Source organism: Sorex araneus, chromosome 5 (genome assembly GCF_027595985.1).
Source record: "Sorex araneus isolate mSorAra2 chromosome 5, mSorAra2.pri, whole genome shotgun sequence".
NCBI lineage: Eukaryota > Metazoa > Chordata > Mammalia > Eulipotyphla > Soricidae > Sorex > Sorex araneus.
Window position 1 is genome coordinate 42,431,488 of NC_073306.1, and position 15,248 is coordinate 42,446,735.

A 15,248-nucleotide genomic window follows, 5' to 3' on the forward strand; every position below is an offset into this window, starting at 1 on the left:
GGGTGATCATCTGGCTGCACTAGAGCCGGAGGAGGACACCTTTTCCTTAAAGGGCCAACCAAGATGGGGTTTCAGCAGGTAGGACTGTTGTTGCCTTGTAGGTGGCTGACCCAGGTTGGATCCCTAGCATCTCATATGGTCCCCCAGGCCTGTCAGGAATGACCCCTGAGTGCAGAGCCAGGAGTAAGTGCTGAGCACCACTCCGTGTGCCCCCAAACAAACAGACAAACAAAAAATATATCACTAGGGAGAGTGTCATTTCAAACTTATCTATGAAAAGAATTAAAGGCAGCTACAAATAGGATAAAAAGCAGGTTTTCTGCTTTCCATATCCCAGTAGAAAATTAAAACAAAAGAAAACATATTGTCTATCTCAAAAGACAAAGCAAACAGGACCCCACATGGCAACATCACAAACTGACAGCACAAAGCAGAATGCCAGCAGGAAGACAAGGATATCAGTTATGACAATAAAGGTAATTAAACTCCTTATTAAAAGGCACGACTCTCAAACTTGGTTTTTTAAAAAGATGCCACTTTACCAAAAAAGGAGATAAATTATCTGCAGTGAGGATGTGTTTTATTTCCAAAATCAGGCACGGTGGTTGCACAAAAATTTAAACAACACACTAGTATGATAAAGTTCAAAGTAAAAATGCTCATTTCCCAGCCCCACTCCCCAGAGGAAGATGGTTTAACAGTGTGGTGTAAACACATCCACATTTTTTGGTCTCTGAGTATATATCAAATGTGTTACGTATATAATCAGAAACAAACAGCCCTATAAAAAAAGGAAGATCAATTCTTCCCCTTCCCACAAGAGAAATTTCAGCGACGGTTATAGCTCATTTAGGCCTCCAAGGAAGGAATAAGGGTAGTTATTGAGTTTCTAACATTATCTCATTTAATCTTCTTGTCACTCTTGTGTGAAAGAAAAGAGAAAATAATTATGCTCTATACTTTGAAAATCTTCAAGCTAGTAAAGTGAATTGACTTGCCTGAGATCGGGCATTGAATAAAAATTGAGCACGTAGGACATGTGAACTAGGAGGCAAAGAGCTCTCTACATATTGTCCTATTGAACCCACATGCCAACCTCATGAGGTGGGTGCAGGTACTGATAATGTCCTCATTTCACAGCTAAGGAAACTAAAGAACAAAGTTGCTAAGGAACCAACCCAAGTTCACTCAGCCCAGTGAAAGGATTCAAATCTCAGTATCCCCATTTCAAAACCATCCCTTTGACAAAAGCACCAAACGAGCTGCCTGTCTCCACAGCATAGATTCCTTTCATTCCACCTGACAGAGGCACAAGTGGGACCAGGAAGGCAGGGAGAGAGCAGGAGAGGAAAGAGCTTCCACTCATGGTCATCCGCACCCAACATCAGGCACGTGAAACCCTTTCCAGGGCCGTGGTTAGGGTGAGCATTCCCACATCCACTGTAGTTCTGAGACACAAGAGCCGTGGAGCCAGACCACCCAGATTTAAGACCCGGATGGTGCCTAGCTATATGTACCTGCACCAGTTACCTTTCTAGCTAGTACCTGGACCAGTTACTCTCTGCACCTGTTTCTTCAACTGTGAAATAAAGCAAATGCCTGCGCCCACCTTGTAGGGGTCATGACGATGGACAGACAGAGCAGAAGACCCACCTACCTCGGGCATGGTGTGTGGTACACTGGGGGCATGCGTGAGCACCAGCAAGTCCTATCGTTCCACTCCCTGTGGCTCTGGCCTGGAGCCACTGTTGCATCAGAGGGCAGGAGAGGTTGGGAACCCCTCGAAGGGGATAGCAGACCTGGATCAGAAGCTCTGAGTAGCCATCTCAGGCTCCCAGAACAAAACTCCAGAAAACAAAAATCTGTTGATTTGTTTTCTCCATGTTGTGGAGGGTGGAGGTCCTCACTGAGGTGGCAGCTAGGGTGGGGGGGCTTCTCCTGAAGCCCCCTCTCTGGCTCACAGAGGGCCACCTTCTTGCTGTCTGCTTACACGGTCTTTCCCCTTCATATGGGTCCCTAGTGGTGCTTCTTCTTCTTAGAAGGATGCCAGATCTGTTGGAGTAGGGCCCCACCCAAATGACCTCCATGAAACTTATTTACCTCTTAAAAGGCCCCTTCCACAGAGGAAGTAGGACTAAGTGTATGGATTGAGGGAAAACATTCAGATTGGGGGAAAACCTACCTCTGCCTTCAACAAAATATTTATTGAGTATCTACAGTGTGACAAAAACTAGATAAGGCCAGACTTCCTCTTTTGGGTCATTGCTGAGCAATCCCTACTCAAGACAGGACCCTCACATCTTAACTTTTTTCTTTTCTCTGTGTGGGTATGTGTTCCCTTGTTTTCTCCTGAACATGTAATTATGGAAAATTTCTAGCAAAGAAAATAGTATAATGGACTCCATGAACCCATCATCCAGCTTTAGCAATCATACATGTATGGCCTATTTCATTTTATTTCTATCCCCATAGCTTCAACCACCATTCCCCCTCACTACCCCCGTCCAAAAAAAAAACCACTATACTTTTCTGGAGTTAATAGGAAAGAAAATTTCAAACATAACATCTCACCCCCAACATTTTAGAGTGTATCCCAAACAGATTAAAAGTATAAAAATGTAATCATAAAAAAATAAATAATTCTTTTAAAGAATTATTTAATAAAATTTCTATAATTGGGATTTTCTTTTATGCTATTTTTTTTAAAAAATCAGAATCCTGTTTGGTAACTATAAAATTAAATAATGAGTCTCAAGTCATTTTAAATCTATGGGTATCTGCTTTTTCCCCTCATGAAGTTGATGTTGTTGTTGTTGTTGTTGTTGTTGTTGTTGCTTTTTAAAGAAATTGGGCCATTTTATCTTGAGAAGTCTCCTGCATCCTGAATTTTGGAGGGTAAATCCCTGGGAGGTAGTTTAATATGGTCCTCTCTTGCTTATATATCCGTAAGCTGGCAGTAAGATTGAGAAGGCTAATCAAGTTCAAGTTCCAAGTTTTGGCCAAAATATTTATAGGCAGAATTCTGTGACTCCATTGAAGGTACATAATGTCTGGATGTAGCTCTTTGGGGGACCTTTAGGAGCTCTTGATGACCAGCCTGGGACTGTAAAGTGGTGACATGCTCTTGTTTATGCTGCCTTTGTAAGTTAGAGAATTTAAAGAAAACATCCCTTCATCAACAGTATGGTTACCCTCAAGTATAAAGGAAGGGCAAGAGAAATATTTAATCATTTTACCTAATGTCCATTTTCCTAATGAATGGATTCATTCTCTAGTATCTTCCAAAGTTGAACATTTTTAGATATTGTTGCAGCCCACTGTATTTAAACATGTTTTTTTTTATTTTATTGAATCACCGTGAGATAGTTACAAGCTTTCATGTTTGGGTTACAATCTCACAATGATCAAACACCCATCCCTCCACAAGTGCACATTCCCCACCACCAATATCCCCAGCATAACCCCCCTCTTCCTCACCCTCCCCCTGCTTCCATAGCAGACAATATTCCCCATACTCTCTCCCTCTTTTGGGCATATGGCTTGCAATACAGACACAAGAAGTCATCACGTTTGGTCCATTATCTACTTTCGGCACACATCTCCCATCCCAACTGGTTCCTCCAGCCATCATTTTCTTAGTGATCCCTTCTCAATTCCATCTGCCTTCTCCCCTCCGCTCATGAAGCAGGCTTCCAGCTATGGGGCAATCCTCCTGGCCCTTGTATGTACTGCCCTTGGGTGTCAGCCCATGTGATGTTATTCTATACTCAAATGAGTGCAGTCCTTCTATGTCTGTCCCTCTCTTTCTGATTCATTTCACTTAGCATGATACTCTCCATGTCTATCCATTTATAAGCAAATTCTGGCCCTTGTCTCTACTGTCCTTGGGTATCAGTCTCATGTGATGTTATTCTATACTCCACAAATGAGTTCATGTTTTATGCATTTAAATCTATTGCAGTACACTTTTAAAAACCTGTATTTGTAGAGGAGGACTAAGAATGGCATAAGGACAGTAGTGGAGTGTCTTGGGGACTTTGGTGTGAGGAGGTGTAGTAACATCAACGCAGTAGCCATGAACATTGATACAACTGCAACCATATTACCAAACTGTAGCACTGTCCTTCTGTTGTTCATGATTTGCGCAAGCGGGCACCAATAACATCTCCATTGTGAGACTTGTTATTACTGTTTTTGGCATATCGAATATGCCCCAGGTAGCTTGCCAGGTTCTGCTGTGTGGACAGGATACTCTCGGTAGCTTGTCGGGCCCTCCGAGAGGGACAGAGGAATCAAACCCCGGTCGACCTCATGCAAGGCAAACGCCCTACCCGATGTGCTATTGCTCCAGTCCATTACCTAAACTATCACTGTATCACTGTATCACTGTCATCCCGACATTACTGGTGCCCGCTCAAGCAAATCGATGGGCAACCTAAACTATAACTAAAAAAATTAGTCATCACAAAATTTAATAAAATAAACAAAATTTATTGCTGCTATTATGCTAATTGAGGCTTAGGTTTTTCCCTTTGGCCAATGGGAGCTCGTGGAATTGGCCCTAACTCCCCATGTACATTTTCTGCCCCTGACCTAGAATCAGCTGTTTCTCCAAGGAGTCCTGGTAGAAAATATTATGCACAATCTGGGTGCTCAGGGCCTTGTTACTATTGAGTAGCTCCTTGCTTCTAAAGTTTTTTTCAATGAATAGCACTAAAAATTACTTTTTGAAAAATAAGACGCATTCTGGGTTCATTTCATGTCAAATGTAAGAACACTTTTTCTTTTTTACTTAACTGTATATCTTATCTCTATCTCTTTTCATCCCCACTAAAAATCCCATTTCCCAACACCAGCATAATTTCCCATGGCATAACACATGATCAGAAGTCTCAGAACTGAAGCACCAGGACTACACAAAGCACATTATTATTGAAAGTAATTTAAGTTCCTTTCTTTCAGCTCTTTTCCATTATCCTACTAAGGGTAGGCTATTTAACAGTAACATATTCGTTTATTTCACTCTATTTTTGAATTTTGAGAAACTGCTTATCAACATCAAGTTTTATGATTATGTAAAATATTTACATAGTGCCAAAGTTAAACCTCTTTTAAAAAGAAGAAAAAAAGGTCTAGTCTGAAAAAATCTAACATTTTTGGTTTTGAAAATACTTATTTTTTATTGATTGCAGTAATGGTCTCTCAGTGCATAAATGTTAAAGTTCACCAAATGGTACACTAGAAACATATATCATTTATTCATGTTATGATCTTTAAAGTTAGTTATCTAGCATTCTAAATGGCTGATTGCTGAAATTTATATATATATATATATAATTTCTAATTGGATCACAGTGAGATACGCAGTTACAAAGTTGTTCATGATTGTATGATTTGGTTTCCGTCATATAATGTTCCAACTCCCATCCACACTTCCCACCACCAAAGTCCCCAGTCTCCCACCCCTCCCCCATGCTCCAGCCTGCCTCTATGGCACTTTTCTATCTCTCCTACTCCTCTCTGTTCTCTCTCCCTCTCTCTTCTCTCTTTCCCTTTCTTCTCTCTCCCCCTCTCTGTTTCCTTCTCTCCTGTCTTCTCTCCATTTCTCCTCTCTCTCCCCCTCTCCTTTTCTCCTTTCTCTCCCCTCTCTCCTCCTTCTCCTCTCTCTCTTTCTCTCCTCCCCCTTCTCTCCTTTTGAAGCCTAACTTCTATCCTATCCTGTCTACTCTGTTTCCTCCCTCTCTCCACAAGAAATCATTTGAATTCTTTACTTTTCCATTGATTCTTAGCATGTGTGTACCTAATCCCTTTCACATATAAATGGGATCATACTATGCCCACTATTCTCTACGCCATTATCCACTTACTAATATATTCTGGGAACTGCTCCATGACATTGTATAGAATATTCCTCATTCTTGTTTTAACAGTACATTTTATTGAGTAGCTAGATCATTCCATCAGTTTCCTATTGCTGAGTTTGTGGACTGTTTCTATTCTTCTATCATGAATAGTGTTGTCTTGCATATACTTGAACATATGTATGTCTTTTTATAGTCTTGCCAGTTTATCTTTGGTATAGGATTCTAGAAATAGAATTGCTGGGTCAGAGAGTAAATCATATGTATTTTTCTGGATAATGCCACATTTGTCTTTGTAGGGGTTGTTTAATTTTGCCTTTTCTCTAGGAAGGTACTAAAATACCTGGTTTCCTTCAACCTCATGTGTCATCCAGTTTTACATTTTGCCAATCTGATGGATGAAAAGTCATTTCTCATTGTAGATTTAATATGGATTTTCTTAGTAAGAGTGAAGTTGAGTATCTTTTTTGAATGTTAAAGAGATAGTACATTCTGGATTCCTCCTCCATTGCTCCCTGTTTGGCAACTGTTACCTGACTGTGAAGATGAACTAGAGAGACAATGAATAACAGGAGTTGGTTGACAGTCACATGAGCCAGAGAAGATCAACTAGTCAAGGTAATAAAAAGTACAGTAGAGAAATATATCAAAATGGTGAGCACCAAAGGAAAGATTTGTGCTTCCTTGTCTGGAGAGTCCAAATCTGGTTTTATTGATACATATGTGCATTAATGAAATTTAGTGACTTGTGATCTCTGGCTTCCTGGAAGTGACTAGGAATATCAAAATCCAACAACCAAAGAGGCTGGCCATTTGTTGAATGGGGGCTAACAGAGAGTCTCTATTTATGCTGAGTCTTGGTACCTGTGTGGGATCACATGGATTGAGCAGTAGTCATACCCCTCTCCACCTCCAAGATCTCACATGTCCACTGGAAAAATAGAGGAGGACATCTGGTAGTTTTAATGACATGGACAGATGTGTTTTGAAAACTGGGGTTATCCATAAAGTGAAATATCCATATGCTATTTAATTTATCCTCACATGTATAATAGAAGGATGGGGTAATTAGTTTCTCTAAGTCTTAATTTACTGAAAATGGATTATGATCATAATCCCTGCCTATAAAAGGAGAACAATACTAGTATCTGCCTTTGAGTATTGTACTTGTCACGAGGATAATCCACGCTAAACCCTGACACCTCTCAGCTTTCAGTACCTGTGAGCTCATTATTGTCAGAGGTGGTTCCTAGTCCTGCTGGATTTAGAGACAGAGGGCTGGAGGTTAAATTTCTGCTTGGCTTCATTACTTCTCTTCTGCCCAGTTAGCCTTAATTTCCTCCTCTGTAAAATGGAAATATGTAGTTCATGCTTTTAGTCCTCAGTCAACTATTAATATCCCCATCGTCATTGTTGTTATTTCCTTTGTAAAACTGAAACTTCCTAACATAACTGTTCACTAAGTATGCTTGACAACTTTTTATTGCAGTAGTTTCAATTTCTAACATTGCATAAGTTTCAGATACACAGCACCACACTAAAGTATCTCCAGAAATCTAGTGTCCATCTTTCTCCATACAACAAACTTATGATCGAGCTCCCCGTCCCTTTTCCCCTTCCCTTTTGATAACCACTGTTTCTTCTTACAGTCTTGGAAATTTGTATTTTTTAATAGTTGTTTTAGATATTTCCTAGAAATTTACAGTGTTGAGAGAGTAAAAGTGTGGTGCTTTGGGCTCTATTTTATGAAACTGATCACCTGGGGAAATTTGCAGGGGTGCTACATAGCTCTTTAACCCCTTCATGGTTTTGTTCAGGATATTTCTGGCATCTAATTTCTGAGTAGTAAAGAGGTTCAAAGGAAGTGGAAGTTGTTTTGCTTAAGATGGCTGGGTTTGTGCTATCTTCCTAGGTCTGTATCCAGCTCTGCCTCTTGCTAACCCAAGCCTCGTTACTTGTCTTCCCTTAGCCTCAGCTTTCTTAGCTGTAAGATGGAGGAAATTGACATCCCTCCCCCACTGGGTTTGTCTGTGAAGATCTTGTGGCAGGCTTTCTGTGAATGTCGGTATTGAGGACAGTGGTAAAATCCACGCAAAGACCCTGATGGAGGGGCCTAGGGAGGGCTCTAGTGACCACCCAGGACCCGAGGGTTTGGTTTAGTAAGATCAAGAATGATGGCAATTGGGGCTGGAGCGATAGCACAGCGGGTAGGGTGTTTGCTTTGCATGCTGTGGACTCGGGTTCGAATCCCAGCATCCCATATGGTCCCCTGAGCACTGCCAGGAATAATTCCTGAGTGCAGAGCCAGGAGTAACCCCTGTGCATCGCCAGGTGTGACCCACAAAGCAAAAAAAAAAAAATGATGGCAATCATGTGACCTGCTTGGGGATAGGAGAAAGCAGGTAGAGAACCCTAGGGGGATAAAATGGACTTTGCAAGATCAGAGGCAGCCATGGGGTCAGCCTGGACCATCAGTGTCTTGTGGGTTACCTGGCATGAGCTACGCTCTTGCAACCTTCCAGAAGTTCGTTCATCTAGTCACTGAGGGTATTTGTGTGCCAAGCACTGAGCTGGGAATTCCAGCTCGAGAGAAAGAAGTCCCTGTCTTCAGGACAGGGGAGGAGGACTCAGCGCTGAACTTTGGAGCTGCCAATGCCAGAGTGCTTGGTGCTAGGTGTGAGAACACTGACCATTGCCCCAGGCCTGATGGTTGGGTGCCGTGTGGCTAGATGCCAACCCTTCTAGAATGGCAAAGGCCTTTGTGTAAAGGATTCTCTTCATTTTTCCCCTCTGGCCTTTCATAAAACTCCCAAGGATGCCACAGACATCGCCATAACAGTCCCAGTAGACAAAGTGCAGCTTATCTAGTTGATGTCATTTCCCATAAAAACAAAACAGCACTTGCTGGCAGGCATATTTTATAAGGGTTTTTTTTTTTGGTGGTGGTTGTTGTTGTTCTATTACTTGTTCATTTGTCCACTGCACCTCCCAAGATGTCTGTTGTTCTCCTGTTTGTCCCCTAGCTCCCTGCGGTGGCCATCTGACTTCGCCCAGCGGTACCATCCTCTCTCCAGGCTGGCCGGGCTTCTACAAGGACGCTTTGAGCTGTGCCTGGGTGATTGAAGCCCAGCCCGGCTACCCCATCAAAATCACCTTTGACAGGTGCCTGCAGCACATTCCTGGGGAGAGGGCAGGGGGCTTTTCAAGGAGGGAAGTGGGAGGGAGCCTGGAGTGATGGGGGCTTCCATGATGCTGGAACGTCAGCATGGTCAGGGGACACAGGAGCAGACAGCCCAGATAGGGCCAGGCCCGGCCTACACTGACTCTGCCCTTGGTCTTGATTCCACCTCAGTACTGAAGTCTGGCTGTGATGCTTGGGGGATTATGACCAGGGGGATGAGGAGATGCTGTAGTATCCTGGGATAGAAGGGAATGCAATAAAATACAGAACCATCAGAAGTTACCACCTGCATTAGTATCTGCAGAGTGTAACTCAGAAATTTTCCAATGAGAAGTGACCTTCCTGCCCTCTGCCCCAAAGCCTGCCCCCCTGGTGCCCCACCTCTAACTCCCAGCAGAGTTATGCTCTTGGGGTGGGGAAAATCAGGCCACCCACAGATGAACACAAACTTCTAGAAAAGGCACTTGTGGCCTGGAGGAGCAGTTTCCTAACCTTCTGTGAAGGGCCCATGAGTAAATATTTTAGTTTTGAGGGATAATTCATGAATGTTTGTTGCCTGGTAATCTCTGTTACAAGTTTCTAAATGCCACTTTATAAATGTGAAAATAATTTTTTGCTCCTGGGCCATATACAAACAGGCTACAGACCAGATTTGGCCATGGTGCTGTAGCTTGCTAACTCCTGGCCTAGAACATTCTAACTCCAGAGCCTGGCAGTCGTTGTGCCTCTAAGTCTTCAGATGGGTCATGGCATGAGCCACAGTGGGGACAGGGAGAGCTGCCTCCATCTGCAGGAGAAGGAAAAGGAAGGTTTAATGAAGACATCCTTCCACAGTTAGTGAGCATGTGCAAATTATATTAAAATAGGCCAGTCTACTAAAAGCTGCTGTTCCGAAGCCCTGGGGCAGGCCGGGTCTTTTGTCATTTGCACATTAATAAACCTTGGAGTTCTTAAGAAGTCTTCATTTCTGTCTTTGGCAGATTTAAAACTGAGGTCAACTATGACACTCTGGAAGTGCGGGATGGAAGGACTTACTCAGCACCCTTGATTGGGGTTTACCATGGCACCCAGGTGCCCCAGTTTCTCATCAGCACCAGCAACTACCTCTACCTCCTCTTCTCCACCGACAAGAGTCACTCGGACATTGGCTTCCAGCTCCGCTATGAGAGTGAGTCTTGGAAGGCTGATGGCAAGGTTGGCAGTTGGCAGGGATTAAAGGACTCCTTCAGTCAGCCCTCCGGCATAACTCCTTTCCTGGGAAATGACCCCAAGGCTGGGCTCCCCAGGAAAAATGCCCTTGCTCTCAGCATCCCCTTGGAGCTCACCCAGAGTGTAGAGCTCATAATTTAGACACAATGGACACTCACAGTCCGCACCCCACTTCCTCATGGACAGGGTCTCTCTTTGAGCAGTGACTGGGCACTGCTGGTGGGGCACTGAGGGGGATGGAGTGTGTGATAGATCACAAAGCATCCCCCCCCCTGACTCTCCCTCTCATCGATCTGCACTCATTTGGATGCCTCAGTTTGGAGATTGGTGACACAATGATTCTTTTTCAGTCAATAGAGAAAGTTAGGGTTGACCGCCCCATCAGGATGGGGTCATTTTCTTACTCAGGTTTGTATTCCTAAGCTTTTGTGTAGGGATATGCTAAGCCTGGGGGACACACAGCTCATGTTTAATGAAATAAGGGAGTGAGTTGCTAAATGAATGAATGAATGAATGAACAAATGTTTGAGCCAACTTATTTTCTCCAGCAAACTGGTCTCTAAGATATCCCCTCAGCAGATCTGGATGCACATTTGATGAGGGGGTCATTGGCACCTTCAGCCTGGTCCACCTGGGCACTCTCCTTCCTCCCTTGGTGAAGCAGCTGGAGCCGGGTTTGGCATGGGCAGGTTGTCTGTTTCAGCTGTGGACTCTCTTCTCCAGCAATCACCCTGCAGTCAGACCACTGTCTGGACCCCGGAATCCCCGTCAATGGGCAGCGCCATGGCAATGACTTCTACGTGGGTGCTCTGGTGACCTTCAGCTGTGACTCTGGCTATACATTAAGTGATGGGGAGCCCCTGGAGTGTGAGCCCAACTTCCAGTGGAGCCGGGCCCTGCCCAGCTGTGAAGGTGAGGCATGCCTTAAGGGGCTGCTGAGGCCCTGGCTTCCTTTCCCTGAGAACCCAGGAACTGAACAGGCACTGTTCTCCCAGTTTCGTGGGAGGGGTAGGGGCTTGAAAGAAGATGTCTAGTGGGGGTAAGCCATCAGAAATATTTAGGGGGGTTTCCTTAACTGCTACAGCCTCTCACTGACTTCTTTATGCCTCTATAGCACTCTGTGGTGGCTTCATTCAAGGTTCGAGTGGGACCATCTTGTCTCCAGGATTCCCTGACTTCTACCCCAACAACTTGAACTGCACTTGGATTATCGAGACGTCACATGGCAAGGGTGAGTGTTGGGCCCATAGTCCATAGCAGGTACTGGAATGTGACCTGATCCAAGGCCCCAAGTTCCCCAGGTCAAGGTGACCTCAGCAGGGATCTACTCTATATTGGCAGCCTCTGGATTCAGTCTGAATTTTTCTCACCCACAAGAAAATACCCAGAATCTTCCCATCTCTTTCTGGTTATTCAATTAATAGAATGTAAAATCTCTATGCAAAGAGATCTTACAAATAACCAGCTCTGAAAGCCAATGTAATGCTCCAAATTGCTCCCCACCATAACAACAGAAATTCTCTCTAAACATCCCAATTGTGGAAAGCTGGCTAATGTATCAACAAATATACACCCACTGTCATGTTTTGATACATATGACCCCTGCTAATAGCCTATTAGAGGTCTCTGTACTGTCTTCCTTGGAGTATGTTCTAAGAATGTAGGATAAGCCTGTTCCCTCTTCTCAAGTCTACCCATTAGATATCAATATGGAGATCTTTCATTTCATCACTCAGCTGTTTCTCAGATGATATTTTCATATTCCTTACCAGGCTGTATTGCTGCTTCAACTTCCCTAACATCAGTGATCTTTGAGAGTCCAAGTTCAAAGTCAGAACAGTGAGTGCAGATAAACTCAAGGTCTTTCATTCAACAAGCATTGAGTGCCACATGTATGCATTGGGGCTGGGAACAGTAGTAACCAGGAAGATATGACCTCTACCCTGCTTTCCCAAAATTCCATCAGGAATCTTGATCTTAATCCCTCTGAAACTTGGAAAGCACACAAAAGCTTAGACCATATCCCAGAGGTTTTGGTTCTCTATTTTGGAGGTATAAGCTAAGCATATAGATTTTTAGAATACCAAATTAGTCGTTCTTATGAATGCTTTTAAAGTAATAGCCCTTGGTCTGCAAGAATTAGAATGCTGAAAAACCAAGATGATTTTTAAAGAAACAAGTAATCTTTCCAGATATTAGCATATTAATATGGACTAAAATATCACACACTAATCAGTGGGGGAGTAGAAAAGTCTATAAATAGATCCCTGTGTGTGTGCATGTGCATACATACCTGTGTACAAGTGTGCATGAGAGACAGTTTTTTATTATATTATTAAGGTATAATTTTTAATCTATTGAGTAGGGACTGGATTGTTTAATAAACATTTTTAATTGTAATAGCTTAAAATTTGAAGCTGATTGGGCTAAACCAATTGGGGAGGAAAAAAGAAGCCTTTTGCTATATACTTAACCACATAAATTCCAGTACCAGAACATGAAAATCTAACCTCAGGTGGGAATGTACTTTAAAGGGTAATACCAAGAAGAAGATCTATAAAAGGACAGACTGTTTGATTTGATTAAATTGAACTGAATGGATTTATGTTTTAAAAGGTCATAAAAAGTTAAATAATAAGCGGGAAAAATATTTGTGACACATATCAACTAAAGATTACCAGCATGAATAGCTCTTAAACATGTTGAAAAAAAATATGCTTTGTCTACAGCCTATAAAATGAACAAAGCTATAAACCCATGCTTCGTAGTGAGGAAATACAAATGGAAAGGCTTTGACCCCACTAATAATGCAATAAGTGCAGATGCAACCAGGAATAAAATACCATTTCTCTTTTCAGGTCAGCAAAGAAAGACATAGCAGTGTTGGAGACCTGTACAGACACTAAGATACTCTTGTCCAAACCAGGCATTGTGTGAAATGGATTAGACTGCCCACAGTGGGAATTCAGCAGCCTGAATCAAAACCCTTAAACAAAGAACTGCCTTGACCCTCAGCAGTTCCATTTCTTAAAATTTATATAAAAAAATAAGAAAAACTATGCATGACAATTTAAATAAAAGGATGTCACCTAAAACCTGTGTAATTGAAAAATTAGTAACTGTCCAAATGTCTATCACTAAGATGTTAAATAGAGTCTGGAACAATTGTACAGCAGGTAGCATTCTTGCTTTTCATGTGGCCAACCAGGTTTGATCCCTGGTACCCCATATGGTCTCCCAAGTACTGCCAGGAGTAATCTCCGAGTGCAAAGCCAGTAGTAACCCAGAGCAGTGCTGAATATGGCTCAAGAACAAAAAGATGTCAAATAAAAAAAGATACAGCCAGGGAGTGGAATAATGTTTAGTTACTTAAAGGAATGATATGAAATAATATTTTAAGATCCACAGAGGTTGTGGGAAATACACTAAGAAGTTCCTCAAAATGATATTTTACATTTGCAAAAAGAAAAACCAAATCTCATAGCAAATAATCTGAAAAGATGTACTTCACAATATGAATACTAGCTACCTATCATTTTCATCTTTTTGGTTTTTTTTCTAACTTTAAGCAGTAAATCATATATTACTAGTATAAATATATACTGAAGTTGACCCTTGAACATCATGGGTTGGAACTGCATGGGTCCACTTACACAGAATTTTCTTATAAGCAGATGATGTGGACTCCTAATATGGATAAATGTAGTAAAATACTATAAATGTGAATTCTGTCTATGATTTTCTTAATAACATTTATCTAAAACTTGTTTTACTGTGATGGTACAACATATAGTACATATAACATACAAATATGTGTGAAGTAACTGTATTAGCAGTAAGTCTCCCAGGCAATCCATAGTTAAGGTGTGAGTGGGGGTGCCAAAAGCTAGATTGTTGATCATATAGGCCATCAGCACCCATAACCATCGTGTTGTTTAAGGGATAACTGTATTTGTTTTTTTTAAAAAAAAATGTTAAGGACAAGTAACAGATAACTTCTCCCTATATACTTGAGCACTTACACATTTGCCCTTAACCAACCTCCTTCGTCTAGCCAGGGTTAGGATGGCCTGGAGCTTCTTGGGCAATCAGAATTCTCCACACAGCTAAAGCAGTCTGCACATGATCCCTTCTCCATACAATGGAGATCTTTCTTGACTTAAGATAGTGTTATATCCTGTTAACCCCGCATGGGAAGTTGGAAATACCATAAGCCCCAAATGCATGTAGTATAGCTGCCCTACCAAACATCATACCTTAGCCTAGCCTATCTTAAACAGACTCAGAAAACTTACATAGGGCAAAGACATCTACCATATGGTTCATTTTATAAAGAGTCCTTGCCTACAAGTTTATTTACTGGCCACTATACTGAAAGTGTCAAAAACTAGAATGCTTGCAAGAGTTCTCCCTGGTAATGGCACAGCTGAAACCTCTGGGCCCGGAGAACGGTTGGAGCTTTGAACAAACTTCATTGCTGGCTGATGAGGAGACGCCCAGGCAACACTGACCCTCCTGTGGTCTGGCGCTGAGGCTCACAGCCACTGCCCAGCAGCACCAGAGAACATCACAGCACATGTCACAGCCCCAGAAATGATCAGAATTCAAAGTGGTTTCTGCTGACTGCAGATTGCTTTTACACACTGCTGGGAGCTGTTTATATCCCTCCCAAGGAGAGGAGGAGGAGGGGGTGCAAGTGGGGAATCTCCACGTTCCTCCAGCATGAAGCCTGGGCAGGGGAGACCCTGAAGGAGCCAGATATTCCCTTGTGGCGTCTGACAGGAAGGAAAAGCAGCCCCTCACAGCCCAGGGAGGAAAAGCCCTGTAGCCATGACCCTCTCTGCGCCAGGTGCTGTAATTATAAGGGTGTGTCTTTATTTCTCTATGCCTTTCCATGGTTTTTTCTAGATAATAATGCAGCCCAGCACATATTTAAGACATGTCAAATTTTTTTAATACATATGCTTAATTTGTTCTAGCACTAACTCTCTGGATGC

General features: G+C 42.5%; 1 protein-coding gene across 1 annotated transcript in view; it reads left to right on the plus strand.

Moving 5' to 3' along the window:
* Positions 1-15,248, plus strand: part of CSMD2 (CUB and Sushi multiple domains 2) — a 608,999-nt gene that overhangs the window by 385,690 nt on the left and 208,061 nt on the right. Inside the window, exons 16-19 of the mRNA XM_055138092.1 lie at positions 8,885-9,023; positions 10,023-10,210; positions 10,975-11,163; positions 11,366-11,482. Coding sequence (XP_054994067.1) covers positions 8,885-9,023; positions 10,023-10,210; positions 10,975-11,163; positions 11,366-11,482 — 633 coding nt within the window. The remainder of the gene's footprint in view (positions 1-8,884; positions 9,024-10,022; positions 10,211-10,974; positions 11,164-11,365; positions 11,483-15,248) is intronic.